Genomic DNA, 16870 nt, shown 5'->3' on the forward strand with positions numbered 1-16870 from the left:
ACAAGATAAAGCATGCAGTAAAGAGGAAATTAAAGGCTGAATAGCTTTTCAAGTGATTCAACATAAAGCGATTTTACAACAGTGTCAATTTGTTTTTGTTTTTTTATTGTCTCAGTGATTCAATAAGTTCATCCTCAGGTTTTTTTGTCTTGTGCAGGTGGTGTTTATATACATGACCCAATTCTTTTATGAATTCACCTTTCTTTCTTCATGTCTCTTTAATCTGATCTGAAAGTCAACGTTAAAGGAAAACATGAAACCAACTTTTGGACATCCCTGGAGTCTTTGATGGGGGGGGGTGGGGGGTGTTATATACTGCAGCAGCTGGAACACAGTGCTCGGGAGGACACTTCTGCTGACCTTGCAAAACATCAGTATGTCATTCCACATGAGGGCCATGCCCACTTTTATGGATCGCACTCAAGCAAATCTTATCACACTCACACACACTCCGGCGCGACTCTCTGCAACAGGTGAACTCAACTTCCGAGTGCAACACACACACACACACACACACACACCACACAAACGCATACTCACACTCTCTCCTTCTCTCACACACATGCACACCAGTGCACGGCAGCTATCATGGCGAATCAACACCAGCCATGCCTCATTGGCGTCCCAGTTGCCATATTACTGCTGGCGACTGTAGGCATTCTTCTGCTCTCCATCAACACCGAGGACGTGAATGAACCTGCTCAGTACATGGTAAAAAGAAAAACATCTTCACTCATTACATTTACCCTCGTTTAGTTTATTCTAAATGTATAAACGTGCTTTTATTTGATACGAACTTTCTTTAAAGCCGAACTGATGACGAGCTTTTCGTGATTTTAATGAATAACTCATTAACTTTTATTGCGCCTATTTATCCACATTTACGGTAATATGAACGCGCAGGGCGATTTAATATAATATCTATTTCCTCGTCTTTTGTTTGTATTGTAGAAATGTATGCGTATCAACATCATTAACTGTAACTGTAATCCTGAAATAATGGATCAACGTATATAATATTAGCACCAAATAATAGTAAATACTAATCGTTTTGCATCTTGAAATAAATTGTATATGAATGATGTTTGCTGTAAACATTTGGGGAAAGGATTGAATTATTTAAGCACACATACACAGAAATAGAGAGAGAGAAAAATCATTTGTATTCCTTCCAAGGGTTAAAAAACTTGGCTTAAAATTCTTAAAATAAAAGATTCGCTTGTTTGACTGTTCAATCATATTACCATAAGACCTGGTATATATGCGCATTGGGGGGGGGGGGGGGGTAATTACTGGCACAAGTGTTTTTTCCAGCACTGGTTGCTGCTGTTCAGTGACTAATTGAGTAATGGACTACATCCAAAATATTTCACACGATTACACTGACGTGTATACACACACTGTTAGAAGGTTGCATGCGGTTTAGGGCGTTGGTTTTGGCCTGATGTTTTTGCTTGAGCAGCTTCCTTTACTCTTCCCTAACCTCATTCATCAACCCTTCCAAAAGACAGAGTGCCATTTGCATGGGCGGTAAAGAAATGTGAAATGTATTCAAAACACGTCAAAGTGATTCAAATTCAGATTCTAGATATGTAAATCTCAAAAGAGTGAGGTGGAGTGATGTGATGTGATGTGATGCCCCTCTGAACAGTCTGTTGCAGCTCAGTCACATTCTGGATCCCAATATCTGAAATAATCCTACACCACAAAAGTGGACTAGTAATTTCAACCTTGAGTTGAACAGAAGTAATTTTTAAATCACGTCCGATCCACGGTGTTATTGATTGATAGGTTAGGTTGTAAAGATAGAGCAGTTTCTATAATGTCTATTAATATATTCATCATGATTAGGATTCATCTCACTTTGGAATCCTAATCAGGGGGGAATCTAATCAGGATGTGAAGAAAGTGAAGGAGGAGGTCTGACAATATTCATTAAGCTTGTGATTAAGCCACTTTAAGTAATTTAACAAGTAAATCCTGGGTTCCTAAAGATTACACCCTGCTTTATAGTTTTTAACACTGAAATATGATTTTCCAGTCACAACAGAAAGATTACACTACACTAATAGGTGTTTCTTTGAGCGTAAAAATAAATGTGAGCAAATATGAGACAAAACCTTCAGCTAGAGTGAAACTTGAACATCAAGGAAGTTGCATGTGTGCCCATTGATGTGGCTTTGTTGCATTCAGTTAAGAGCATTATGACAGTCAATCTCAAATGGTCTTGTGACCCAGTTAAAATAAAGGGGAACTATAATTCCTCATGATTATCAAATGCTTTGCAGCTGAGCTCTGGTGCAAAAGCATAGTGTAAGCTTTGCATATTTATTTATGAGGTTAGATAATAGCAAGACATATTTTGGACATGTGCAGAGGAGGGACATGGGGTATATCGGTAGGAGAATGTGGATGGATGTGGTGAAGGAAGACATGCAGGTAGTTGGGTTGAAAGAGGAAGATGTAGAGGACGGGGGGTATGGAGACGGATGATCCGCTGTGGCGACCCTTAATGGGAGCAGCCGAAAGAAGAAGAAGAAGAAGGGTGTGGCGAGATATAAACCTGGAATGGTAAAAAGCCAGCATAAATTGTAGGATGTGTGTAATACAGTACATCTTTATGCAAAAGATCTCTGATCAGTGTAATGTTCACTAGTGATTTGTGTCATTCTTTTTAGTGTTGTTTGATAGACATGTATTGTGTTTCATTCAATTTAAGATGAACAGTTCATGAGAATAAAGGAAATGATACAAATGTCACCCCCATTTATTGTACTGTATTTATTTATCTCTTCATTTAAAAAAGAAAATAAGGAAAGTGCTTGCCATTCTGCTTGAGTTAGGAGATGGAATGTGTTGCCTCTGGCTTTGGTGTGTGCAAAATCACACTGGACTGAACTCATACAAAGTGCTGCAAAGTGGTAGACCTTGCCAGTTATTACCTTTAGGAACGGACACAGCATTATAGGAAATGAAAGCAGGTTCAATAACAGGGTGAGTGGAGCAAAAGGGAGTGGTGCAAGTTGTTTTGAGACAACTTAATCCATGGTGACATAATCTTGTTAAATCTATCTGGTTGTTTGTGTTTCCGTAACATTCGCAGGAGCGTTTATCAGTAGCTATGGATATAGAAATGGAAAATCTCAGCCAAACACATTCACACACAGTCTCACTGTCGAGTTATATTTCTTAGTTCAATTTGAAACTTATTTTTGATTCTTTAACCCTGAGTTTTGGTGATCAATATAAAGCCTTCGCTGTCAGTGTGAAGACACAGCAGATAGAGTGAAGCTGTACACAAACTCAACAGAAGGGTGGAGTGCAGGTCTGAAACGGGAATGCTGCTCTAGTTGCATGTATTGTCTTGTACATGTGATCTTGCCAGAAACAAGGAGAAAAGCCCCTTGTGCTTCAGCCTTGCCCTTGGGGCAAATTAGCTTTTTTTTTTTTTTTTTTTTTTTTTCCAAAACAAAAGCGAACATTAAGATTTGTTCTGTAATTTAAATAATGTGCACAAATAACAACATTGTTTTGTCGGAGGGTCCAAAACTATCCAAATTGTCTTTCTAACAGTAAAAGATTTGTATCTTCACAAACCCCGGCCCCTGCTCAGTTTTGGCATTCTGTAAAGTTATCGGGCTTCGAAGTTGTTTGACTGATACCAAATTCAACCTTCCACGTGTTTTTGCAGTATGGTATCGTCCTGGATGCTGGATCCTCCCATACAGCCATGTTTATCTACAAATGGCCTGCAGACAAACAGAACGACACTGGCATCGTCAGCCAGCATGACGAGTGCCATGTGCAAGGTGAGTACAAGAAAAGTGTGTGCATGTACAAGCTTGAACAGATGTGCCAGGGAGAAAGAAATACAATAACTCCTATTCAATTTAAGAATTTTACACACAGGATTGACATTTAAAGAAATGTATAAAATGTCGTACGAGCAGTGATTTGAGTTCAAAAGTATATACATTTGAGACAGTGAGGAAAAATGGTTTTTCAGTGAAGCTGAGATTGAGATGCGTTTGCCTGATGTGGGAACAGTTATAGGGGTTACTTTATTTCTTTTCTTTTTTTTTTTTCTTTTTTTTTTTTTTTTTTTTTACAAATGAAGCAGTTTTGGGCTATAAACAGGTGGGAGACTGAGCTGAATCGCATTTTAGTTCTTCAAATCTAATAGACCAGATCTTTTAGTAAATATTAGCGGTATCTCATCTCAGTTTTAGAATCCCAATAATGTATGTTGAAATTGAAACACAAATTTGGCACAGAATGCTACAAAGGTCTCTACAAACACTTAGTCAACGTGATTATCTAGCGCTGAAATTGCCATGGCTTGCTTCCATGTTCTCATGCTTATTTGTTTTTTTTTTTTTTTTTTTGCAAAAGTTGTTTTGCAAATTTGAATCTGAACTTGAAAAATTTGACATTGGATTTTTCCAGAAAAAACTGCATTTAGATTTTCTACATCTGATTATTATTACAATTAATATTATCCTTATTTGATATGATCCTTTTTTACATTTGAAGCAATATACAGTAAGTGGAACACAATGTTTTTATTTTGCTCCGATTCAACTACATAACTAACAATTCAGGTTTGTACTTTAATTTTTTTAATTAAATTTTTTTTTATTATAGATGTTCTTCGAACACAATCTAACATTATGAAGGCATTGCGATGATGTTGGTAGGTTTATAAAGAAAGCTTGACTAAATAAAAGGTTTCTAAATATTGACCTCGAACTTTGTTTACCTAATTAGCAGTGAAATTACACTGGTTAAAACCCTAACAGATGTTCACTCATAAACTTCCTCAGTCAGTCGAGGTCATATTCACAGGTCACAGAACATCTAATTTCATCTCGTTTTCACTTCATTTTTTTTCCAGGTTCTTTAAAGGAAAAGGTCCTTATTTTTTGTTTAGTATTCTCAAAAAGATTTGACCAACAACACTTTCAGTTCAGGTTCCCCATCACCCACGTTGACACGATGGCACAACCACATGACAAAGAAGCTCGATTTAATGATTGTATTATGATGATTGTTGCTAAGAGATGATTTGAGGAAACATCTGGCATGTCAAAAATCAACCTCTGTTCCCTTTATCACCGCACACTCGCATCTTTGGAAAGAGAACTTAAGTTTCAGTTTAAATCATGATTTTAAATGAAGCAATAAGTTTGAGTTTATTTTGAAACCGTTTATTTAGGATTAGGAATATCAAGCTATGCCAGTCAGAGAGGAGGAGCTGCTCGTAGTCTGGAGCACTGCATGGAGCAAGCTATGAAGGTCATCCCCGATACAAGACATAAAGCCACACCCTTATATCTTGGAGCTACTGCTGGCATGAGATTACTGAAGTGAGTCATCTTTTCCAGAAGATCTAATCAGGTCTTTTCCAGTGAATAAATGCTTTCCAGAAATGATTGTTGTCTGTTTTGTGTACAGCATTTCTCAACCCAAAGATTCAGAAGAGATATTAAAGGAAGTACAAGAGAAGATGAAGAGCTATCCTTTTCATTTTAAAGGGGCAACCATACTGACGGGGCAGGAGGAAGGTGCATATGGCTGGGTCACTGTTAACTACCTGTTAGAGAACTTTATCAAGGTAATCAGGCTAACAATCGATATATTCATCAGCAGCATCATCATCATCATCACCGCTTACACATTTTTATTTTTTATCTCATTGTGCCGCTCATAGTGCTCCATAAAGACACCACATTTTGTAAATTATTATCATTTTAATGACATTACTCATGTCATAAATACTGTAAACTATAATTGGAATGTACAGCAATGATTGTGTATTTGTGTGTTCAATTTGTCAAAATATTTGTTGTTTAATAATTTAGTGAATTTGGCTTGAACTTGTATCACTTTTATTTATACATTATGTACTTTGCTGCTTTGCAATGAAAAAAATGCTGTTTTGCAATAGATATGCTGAGAAAAACAGCGGAAGTGGAAACATTAGCACTGTCATCATATGTGTAATTTCCTGGTCAGACACTTAACTTCAGCAAACACTTCACCTGGTGTTAATAAGCTTTTCTTTTTCTTTTTCATAGACAACAAATAAAACAAAATAACTAGTTTTCCTAAAACCTAATTTTAAAGCACTGCAACCTGACCAGGATCATCATCATCTTTCGGCTGCTCCCATTAGGGGTCGCCACAGCGGATCATCCGTCTCCATACCCCCCTGTCCTCTACATCTGCCTCTTTCACACCAACTACCTGCATGTCTTCCTACACCACATCCATGAACCTCCTCCTTGGCCTTCCTCTTTTCCTCCTACCTGGTGGCTCCATCCTCAGCATTCTCCTACCAATATAATTCATGTCCCTCCTCTGCACATGTCCAAACCATCTCAATCTCGCCTCCCTCACCCTGTCTCCAAAACGTCCCTCTAATAAACTCATTTTTAATCCTGTCCATCCTCGTCGCTCCCAATGAAAACCTCAACATCTTCAGCTCTGCTACCTCCAGCTCCACCTCCTGTCTTTGACTCAATGCCACTGTCTCTAATCCATACACCATCGCAGGTCTCACCACAGTCCTATAAACGCAACCTGACCAGGATGGTGTAATTTGGCACTTATTTTAACCTAAAATTTGTATCTGTTTAAAACTCATTAGATGTGTTTTAAACATATTTTTGAAACCCTATTATAACTGTATTGTCTGCTCTGCTTCACTGTTGTTCCTTTGCCCTGTTTCTGTTATCAGTATGGGTTTGTGGGCCACTGGTTTTCCCCTGGCAAAGAGACGGTTGGTGCACTAGATTTCGGTGGTGCCTCTACTCAGATTACCTTCGAAACCAAGGACAAAGTGGAGAACAAAAACAATCTAATGACTCTGCGGCTGTACGGCAGAAGCTACAGCATCTACACTCAAAGCTTCCTGTGCTACGGCAGGGACCAGATGCTGCTCAAACTCCTGGCTCAGCTGGTTAAGGTAAACAGTGGCTCTGCCATAGCGATCTGTGGCATCCAGTAAACAAGTTAAATCAGTATTACATACTGGCTATCTGAGTTCACTGGAATGGTTTTTAATATTGAATTCCGCCATTTTAATTTCAATTAAATTGCAGTAGAAAAAGTGTAGGGGTTATACAGGGGATATTTATATACTGTACCTTAAATGACAGAAATAGCTGCATTATGATTTTTATTTGTTGATAATGCGTTTTCAGCTCTTCAGATCCAGCAGTCTTGTCGGAATTTGATCTCACTGCAATTATTGCTTCAATCTTTTTGTGTATTGCATAATACAACTCAATAGATTTCTTTCATAAGCACAAAGTCATTATTTTTAGGAATTTAAAAAGATGCATTAAATGGATTCAGATGGTCAAGCCTAAAACTAGACTAGAGATCATGTGGTATATGATTAATCAGAGATGAATAAAAGAGGCTGGTTTGCGCAGTATTTACCATTTAATATGAATGAAAGAGAGATACTACATCAGGGACCGTGACGTCGCCCGGTATGGCGCAGCCGGGGCCCCACCCTGGAGCCAGGCCCGGGGTTGGGGCTCGTATGCGAGCGCCTGGTGGCCGGGCCTTCCCCCACAGGGTCCGGCCGGGCTCAGCCCGAAGGAGCGACGTGGGGCCGCCTTCCAGTGGGCTCACCACCTGCAGGAGGGACCGTAAGGGGCCGGTGCTAAGAGGATCGGGCAGCAGTCGAAGGTGGAGGCCTCGACAACCCGATCCCTGGACACGGAAGCTAGCTCTAGGGACGTGGAATGTCACCTCGCTGGCGGGGAAGGAGCCTGAGATTGTGCGTGAGGTTGAGAGGTTCCGACTAGAGATAGTCGGGATCACCTCTACGCACGGCCTGGGCTCTGGAACCACACTCCTCGAGAGAGGATGGACTCTTTACAACTCTGGAGCTGCCCATGGTGAAAGGCGTCGGGCTGGTGTGGGTTTGCTTATAGCCCCCCAGCTCAGCCGCCATGTGTTGGAGTTTACCCCGGTGAACGAGAGGGTCGTTTCCCTGCGCCTACGGGTCGGGGATAGGTCTCTCACTGTCGTGTGTGCCTACGGGCCAAACGGCAGTATAGAGTACCCGGCCTTCTTGGGGCCTCTGGGAGGGGTGCTGGACAGTGCTCCGACTGGGGACTCCGTCGTTCTACTAGGAGACTTCAATGCACACGTGGGCAGCGACAGTGACACCTGGAGGGGCGTGATTGGGAGGAACGGCCCCCCTGATCTGAACCCGAGCGGTGTTCAGTTATTGGACTTCTGTGCTAGTTACAGTTTGTCCATAACGAACACCATGTTCAAGCATAAGGGTGTCCATCAGTACACGTGGCACCAGGACACCCTAGGCCGCAGGTCGATGATCGACTTTGTGGTCGTTTCATCTGACCTGCGGCCGTATGTCTTGGACACTCGGGTAAAGAGAGGGGCGGAGCTGTCAACTGATCACCACCTGGTGGTGAGTTGGATCCGATGGCGGGGGAGGAAGCTGGACAGACTCGGCAGACCCAAGCGTACTGTGAGGGTCTGCTGGGAACGTTTGGCCGAGCCTCCTGTCAGCGAGATCTTCAACTCCCACCTCCGGCGGAGCTTTGACCAGATCCCGAGGGAGGCCGGAGATATTGAGTCCGAGTGGACCATGTTCTCCACCTCCATTGTCGAAGCGGCCGCTCGGAGCTGTGGCAGTAAGGTCTCCGGTGCCTGTCGAGGCGGCAATCCCCGAACCCGGTGGTGGAAACCGGAAGTAAGGGATGCCGTCAAGCTGAAGAAGGAGTCCTACCTGGCCTGGTTGGCTTGTGGGACTCCTGAGGCAGCTGACGGGTACCGGCAGGCCAAGCGAACTGCAGCCCGGGTGGTTATCGAGGCAAAAACTCGGGCCTGGGAGGAGCTCGGTGAGGCCATGGAGAAGGACTATCGGCTGGCCTCGAAGAGATTCTGGCAAACCGTCCGGCGCCTCAGGAGGGGAAAGCAGTGCCCCACCAATGCTGTTTACAGTAGAGGTGGGGAGCTGTTGACCTCAACTGGGGATGTCGTTGGACGGTGGAAGGAATACTTCGAGGATCTCCTCAATCCCGCCGTCACATCTTCCATTGAGGAAGCAGAGGCTGAGGGCTCAGAGGCGGACTCGTCCATCACCCAAGCTGAAGTCACCGAGGTAGTAAAGAAACTCCTCGGTGGCAGGGCACCGGGGGTGGATGAGATCCGCCCTGAGTACCTCAAGTCTCTGGATGTTGTGGGGCTGTCTTGGCTGACACGCCTCTGCAGCATCGCGTGGCGGTCGGGGACAGTGCCTCTGGAATGGCAGACCGGGGTGGTGGTCCCTCTTTTTAAGAAGGGGGACCGGAGGGTGTGTTCCAACTATAGGGGGATCACACTTCTCAGCCTACCTGGGAAAGTCTATGCCAGGGTACTGGAGAGGAGAATACGGCCGATAGTAGAACCTCGGATTCAGGAGGAACAATGTGGTTTTCGTCCAGGCCGTGGAACACTGGACCAGCTCTATACCCTCTACAGGGTGCTGGAGGGTTCATGGGAGTTTGCCCAACCAGTCCACATGTGCTTTGTGGATTTGGAAAAGGCATTCGACTGTGTCCCTCGCGGCGGCCTGTGGAGGGTGCTCCGGGAGTATGGGGTCGGGGGCCCTTTACTAAGGGCTGTCCGGTCCCTGTATGACCGAAGCAGGAGCTTGGTTCGCATTGCCGGCAGTAAGTCAGACTTGTTCCCGGTGCATGTTGGACTCCGGCAGGGCTGCCCTTTGTCACCGGTTCTGTTCATAATTTTTATGGACAGAATTTCTAGGCGCAGCCAGGGGTCGGAGGGTGTCCGGTTTGGTGACGACACGATTTCGTCTTTGCTCTTTGCAGATGATGTTGTCGTGTTGGCTTCATCAGACCAGGACCTTCAGCATGCACTGGGACGGTTTGCAGCCGAGTGTGAAGCGGCTGGGATGAGAATCAGCACCTCCAAATCCGAGGCCATGGTCCTCAGTCGGAAAAGGGTGGCTTTCCCACTTCAGGTTGGTGGGGAGTTCCTGCCGCAAGTGGAGGAGTTTAAGTATCTTGGGGTTTTGTTCACGAGTGAGGGAAGGGTGGAACGGGAGATTGACAGACGGATCGGTGCAGCTTCTGCAGTAATGCGGTCGATGTACCGGTCTGTCGTGGTGAAGAAGGAGCTGAGCCGCAAGGCGAAACTTTCGATTTACCGGTCAATCTACGTTCCTACTCTCACCTATGGTCATGAGCTCTGGGTCATGACCGAAAGGACAAGATCCCGGATACAGGCGGCCGAAATGTGCTTCCTCCGCAGGGTGGCTGGGCGATCCCTTAGAGATAGGGTGAGAAGCTTAGTCACTCGGGAGGAGCTCGGAGTAGATCCGCTGCTCCTCCACATCGAGAGGGGTCAGCTGAGGTGGCTCGGGCATCTGTTCCGGATGCCTCCTGGACGCCTTCCTGGGAAGGTGTTCCGGGCGCGTCCCACTGGGAGGAGACCCCGGGGAAGACCTAGGACACGCTGGAGAGACTATGTCTCCCGGCTGGCCTGGGAACGCCTTGGTGTCCCCCCGGAAGAGCTGGAAGAAGTGTCTAGGGAGAGGGAAGTCTGGGCATCTTTGCTTAGACTGCTGCCCCCGCGACCCGGCATCGGATAAGCGGGAGAAGATGGATGGATGGATGGATGGATGAAAGGCTCAGAGTCTGTGGTCACATTTTTACAAAAAAAACATTCATGGTTTTGTAAGAAACAATAGAGAACGAAAAAAAAAACCCGAAAAAAGCTGAAAGGGAACAAATCTTTCTAACAATAAAAATAAAATTCCTTGGAAAAATAAACTCAACACATTTTTATTTCAATTTTTGACATTATAGATTATTTCTGACATTTGGTTCAAGTTAGCAAAGACATTAGTGCCATGAGACGACTGTCCCGTGATCTGAAGCAAGCGTTGTGGTTTCTTGTCTTGCATGCAGACATCTCGCCCACGATCTGTCTTTTAACATTGTTTTTTGTTGCCTTCTAATCCTGAACGAATGCATCACATTACATTAATACATCTTTCAACTGCCTTCAAGAATGTATTTGAAAGTGAAACTGTTAATTTATCAGTAGAGATATGATTGTGTTTTTCACTTCACTAATTCACCCTGAAAGGTCAAACAATAACTCTAGTTCCATCAAAAAATATAGATTTTATAGATTCCTTAGCCGTGCAAGAATGAGACATTACTTTTTCTGAACAAATCAACATTTTTCTAGTTTATTATAAAGTAAAATCCTCCCCAAACTAAACTAACTTGGTGATTGCATGACTAAACTGGCCTGACAAACCAAACCACAGTAACCACACTTGAGACTTATATTAGCGGCTTTGTAAATGTTGCGTGATGCATGCCAATTGTGAGAAAATGAAACATATTTTTACAAATATATTTACAGGTTTAATCCCATAATAGTAGTTTCAGCATTTTTAGTTTGCTTGTATGATTTGGCAGTAGCACAGTTCAGAAAACAAGCAAAATCATGCTTCCTGTTCTTGAGTGTCCTCACAGGCCCACTATCGGGGCAATTCCATGGGAACAAAATAATGCCGTTACTCCTTTGTGAATCCTTTGGTCTGGAATCTTGGGCTTTCTGGCTCTCATAGCAATCTTGCATGTAGCCATCCCACTTTCTGACATGTTCATCACAGAATGTGGTCACTGTGACTTCAACAGAAATTGAACCAAACAAGGAAAATCCTTAACAATTAGTTGTAACCTGATATGGTTCCTTCATTCGTGGCCTATCAGCTTCAAGTTCATGTGTTCTGAAGTGTTTTTTTCTGCTCATTATTGGTTGTAAGGGGCGGTTCTTAAGTCACTGTAAACTTTCTGACTTCTATCATGATCAAGACGTTCCTGATGATCACTGAATAGACTGTATTTCATGTTTCTGTAATCAGTCTCATCTATCATCCATCTCTTTTTCTCTTTCAGTCCCAGGGAACAGATAAACCCCTAATCAACCCTTGCTATCCAATGGATTACAATGTGTCTATAACACTGGATAAGTTAGATTCTCCGTGCACCAATGTCAACAAATCGATTACCCGTGGCAAAGAGCTTAAGTTTGTAGGCTCGGGGAACTACCAGCACTGCCTGGGGAACATGACGCAAATCTTCTCCTTCCAGTCCTGCAGCTACACCAATTGCTCTTTTAACGGTGTCTTCCAACCCAATGTTGCTGGCAAATTTATGGTAGGTTTGATGATTTTGGCAGATGCTTTTAGTAGAGTATATAGCTCTTTCACACATACTGTACAAACAGGAACATATGCAGTTCAGTTTAAAAAAAAAAGAACCAGATGGTGTATTATGTTTGTTGAGCAAATAGTGTGAAACAGTGGATTATTTGTGTACCAACGTGTCCCATCATGAACACCACAGTGCAAGTATTGTAGCTGCAAAGGAACAAAACAAGGGTACCTATGAGAGCTGTGTATAGTTTCTCTCTTGTGCTGTTCCTGTAGCTCCTGTAACAAAAGGTGGCATTAAATGCACTCCAGCACTCATCACATTAATGTTTGTCGAAATATTCACTTCAAATACAGACTATGCAGTTTACATTGTGTCAAAACTCAAAATGTATATACTATATGGGTTAATCATTAAGCTTTAGCAGTATGGAGCTTTATTAATGAAGCACATTTATATAGACTATAATATGCCATAATATACAAATACAATGTTATGGAAATTTAAACGGTATAAAAATGTAAAAATTAAATAAACAAAATATAAATCATCTGGACAGTATGAAGCCTGTCAGTCACCTATTACACATTGATCAAATGGCGGCATGTACAAACAGGACCCAAAATGGCATTAAATCTGCGATGACTAAATGTGATCCGCATATTTGATTTGGCACATGTTTTACGCTGGATGCCCTTCCTAACGCAACCCTCCCCATTTACCCGGGCTTGGGACCGGCACTAAGAGTGCACTGGCTTGTGCCCCCCTAATGGCTGGGTTCTGCGATGACTAAATACTGTGTTATTTTTTTCCACAGTACTCCACCTTTGTAATAACCTTCAGATCTCATGATTTATACTAGATTTTGTGATTCCAAATGAACTTGTTTCACAGTCTTTAAAGTCGGATCCTGTTTGAACTTTAATCAAATAATCCTGTGTACACAGTTTCAAAGCACATTCAAATCATTTACCTGGAGCGGCGAAGGATACGAAGGATTTCGAGTATGCTACTAAAAATGACGATGTGAACTTAGTTGCTGTAATATTTAAGCCAAAAAGCGAATTCTATGACTTGCATGGATTTCTGTTTTTGTAGAAAATCTGTAAAACAGAGTAACGTATGTTCTCGCTCTCTCTCTCTCTCTCTCTCTCTCTCTCTCTCTCTCTCATTTGCATCAGGCATTTTCTGCTTTCTACTACATTTACAACTTCCTGCAGCAGGCCACAGGCATAACCATCACTTCCCCCAAGCTCCTAGACCAGGCCGCCTTCACCGTCTGCAACATGAGCTTCCATGAGGTTCGACTCTTCTGTGCTAATTCTGTCCCCTGCTATTCAAGGCTATCCATCTACATATTTAACATTCACATTTCTCAGACCTGTAAAGGAAAGCAAGCAGAAGTTTATCCTACACTAAACATCTATACTGCATTTAGCATCAGTTTGTACTTTTTGTGTAAACGTGTATGAAGTGCAGTACAGCATCTGCATTGTAGAATTAGTATTATAATGCTAGTAAATATAGTACAAGGTTATATTGACATTTCCATGACAAAGAAATCAATGCAAATTTCATTCAAAGTATGCAAATGTTTTTTCTTTTGTTGAATGTAGCTCACATTTTAAACAGATTGTTTTATTTTGGTATATAAGGAATGAGTAGGACCTTTTAATGTCAGAAAATAATTGTCCAGATAGCGGCGGGGCCTCGTGATTCTTTTTGAGGTACAATTTTGTGCATTTATCGACATGCCAAAAACACGCTTCTTATCTATTACATGATTCAGAGCAGGTTTTTGATAAGCATTCCAACCATTTAAATAAATTTTATTTCTTGCACACCAAAATCTATTCGATTCCAAAATGTGTCCTGCTGTCAACAATAACAAAATATTTGGGTTCCTTGCAAAATATTTGCAAATGTTTTTCTGTTTGGTTTGACAAAAAAAAAAACAATGGCAGGTTCTTTGTAAACTAAATCCACCTGCTTTCAGGGTAATTGCCAAAAAAGACCTTTCACGCTATACACATTATACAACTAATTCAGTTCAATTCGAGTTTATCTCTCTAGCACCTTTTACAATGGACATTTATAGAAAAAAAAAATAGAACCTACAATTATAGAACAAAATTCACTAATATTCAAATGTATGTGTATTTATCCCTGATGAGCAGCCTGGGGCAACTTTAGCAAGGAAAACCCTTAGATGGTATGAGGAAGAAACCTTGAAAGGGACCAGACTCAAAATGAAACCCCTCCTTTGCCATGAGAAATATAATGAGCGTGTGTGTTTATTGCCCAACACACCGGAGTGTGTGATTATTAGTAATGTCCTTTCTACAGTCTTATACAGGCAGTTGGAGGTGTGGAACCAGAAGCTCCTGAGCAACTCACAAATCAACATCTGAGATCATTATAGATTCAACACCAACTCCTCCATGCCAGAGCCTTTAACTGTTCACTGACAGAAACAGCAGAATGTTTTTGAGTATTGATTAAGAGGTTGCTTATCCTCAAAGTCCAATCTTTGAAATGTTCATGAGGTGGTACACAACTGGAGCTGGCACAACCTCCAGATGCCTCAGGATCCATGCGGGGGGGTCGGCATTTTCTTACCTTAATAAGGTGGCGAACAACTGGAGCTGCCCCAATCTCTGGATGCCTCGGGATGGTAAAGAAAGAACAACTGAAAGGAATTAGTGTAGCTTCGTTGATAATTTTAACAAGCACAAAATCGACAATGTGCATTCAATCGTATGTGTTGGAGCACATGGTTATGATAAGTGTTGTGTATATGTGTAGATCTCGCTAAAAAGATACTTCTTTAAACTGCGCTTAAACTGGGAGAATGTGCCTGAGTCTCAACACTGTCAGGAAGGCTATTTCAAAGTTCGAGCTAAAGGTGAGAATGCTCTACCACCTTTCGTGAAGGTTTGGTTATTTTAAGAACTATTAGGAGTCTGGAGAATATAGATCTCAAAGAGCATGACAATTACAAGCATGTTGCTATCGCTTAAAGATGAGAAAAATATCTTGTATTACATTCTAGTGTTTACGTTTACAATATGTAATACCTGCTGTTTAGGTGTACACTGGAGTTGCATTTTCTGTACATTAAGTGTACAATGTTCCTTATCCATGCACTGTACTCTCTCTCTGTATTAAAGATGCTGAAACTGGTTCCAGATCAAAAAAAACGACTGCACGACTACTGCGCAGCCACGGTCTTCATGCAGGTGCTATTTCTGAAAGGTTACAAATTTGACCCCGAAACTTTCTCCCACATCTCCTTTCAGAAGAAGGTAAGCTCTGAGTACAGGTTTCCAGACCAGAGAATTAAAATAGAATAGAATAGAATAGAATAGAGGTTTTTTGGATTTTACCGATACCCACAGCTAGGTTGGACCGTACTTGCCAATTCATCAACAGATTGTTAAAATTAAAAATGGATTAAAACAAACATACATAACACTCAATGTAAAATAGTACTAACTTTATTTAAAAATGTATATATTCATTATATTATAAGAGACTAAAAGAAAAAGAAACACCAAATAAATAAAAACATTTACATCCAAAATTATATATATATATATAAGAACATTACAAATAAACACCACACAGTGGCAGTAATTTGCCTCTAGAGGTCACTCTCATACTGTATAGTCACCTGGAAAAACTATTGATATGGATTTGTGCTATAATTTCAGCAATTGAACCTCTTGAATAGAACTCATTTATAGAACTGAGCAGATGAGAGTTAAGGGCCCTGTTCAAGGTCCCAGCAGTGACAGCGTGGTGGTGCTGGGATATAAACTCACAACCTTTTGATCAGGAGTTCAACATCTTAACCACTGAGCTTCCTACCGCACTAAAAGAACATGATTTATGAAATTGGTTGATTTTTTAAAATGTATAGAATTCATCAGTCTATCTAAAGTTCTTAACTGTTGTGTTATGATGATTTATTGTGTATTTCTTCTCTGATTGTATCTCACTGATTGCTGTGTTTCTAGGCAGGGGACACTTCAGTTGGTTGGGCTCTTGGTTACATCCTGAACCTGAGCAACCTTGTGCCATCTGAGAGCGTATCCCTGAGAAAGGCTCTTCGTCCAGGAGCCTGGAGCATGCTTGTTTTCCTCTTCGCGTTCCTACTCATCCTAGCAGTCGTCTTTCTACTAGTGATTATGTGTCGCAAGAAGAAAGGAAATGCTGCTGGGATATAATTCTGACTGTTTAAAATGTTTTTATTTTTGGTTTTTATGCACTGAATGGACAGGACAGTGGTAAAGGGCTGTTTTTAACCCCTGAAGTATCGTCATTATTTCAGTAGGTCGGGTAAACGAAAAGTACACTGAAACTATGAGATTTAAAAAAAAAAATGTAGCATAAAGAATGAGCTCAGTAGAAAACAAACCCGGAACGGGCCATTAAAATACGAAGAAAAAGAAATAATGTTTTTTGTTTGTTTGTCTTTAATAAATACATTCAGGGTCATTTTAACATAAGTTGTGTGGATTTGGTTTTAGTTAACAGTTTTTAAATGAAATGTTTAGAGAGTATTTTTTATAATGTGTGCATTTTATACACAGCTATGATGGTGAAGAAAAATTGGAATTTAAATAAAACTGTATTTTCTACATGTT

The 16870-nt window shown here is 41.6% G+C and overlaps 1 protein-coding gene across 1 annotated transcript; it reads left to right on the forward strand.

Moving 5' to 3' along the window:
• Positions 1-277: 277 nt before the first annotated feature.
• Positions 278-16864, forward strand: LOC310718249 (ectonucleoside triphosphate diphosphohydrolase 2-like). Its single transcript, XM_083526998.1, has 10 exons — positions 278-473; positions 574-711; positions 3692-3809; positions 5216-5366; positions 5455-5614; positions 6740-6967; positions 11964-12224; positions 13403-13522; positions 15392-15526; positions 16241-16864. Exons 2-10 carry the CDS (start codon positions 589-591, stop codon positions 16448-16450), a joined length of 1506 nt encoding a protein of 501 aa, XP_083383124.1. The 5' UTR covers positions 278-473; positions 574-588; the 3' UTR covers positions 16451-16864.
• The last annotated feature ends 6 nt before the right edge of the window (positions 16865-16870 follow it).

The sequence above is a fragment of the Silurus aristotelis genome (genome assembly GCF_946808225.1).
Source record: "Silurus aristotelis genome assembly, chromosome: 23".
NCBI lineage: Eukaryota > Metazoa > Chordata > Actinopteri > Siluriformes > Siluridae > Silurus > Silurus aristotelis.

Bases quoted from the DNA above. Each gene is read 5' to 3' on its own strand.
- LOC310718249 (XM_083526998.1), top strand. From the start codon at position 589: ATGGCGAATCAACACCAGCCATGCCTCATTGGCGTCCCAGTTGCCATA. The intron at 6,968-11,963 runs GTAAACAGTGGC...TTTCTCTTTCAG, and splicing joins TCCTGGCTCAGCTGGTTAAG to TCCCAGGGAACAGATAAACC. The intron at 13,523-15,391 runs GTTCGACTCTTC...TCTGTATTAAAG, and splicing joins GCAACATGAGCTTCCATGAG to ATGCTGAAACTGGTTCCAGA.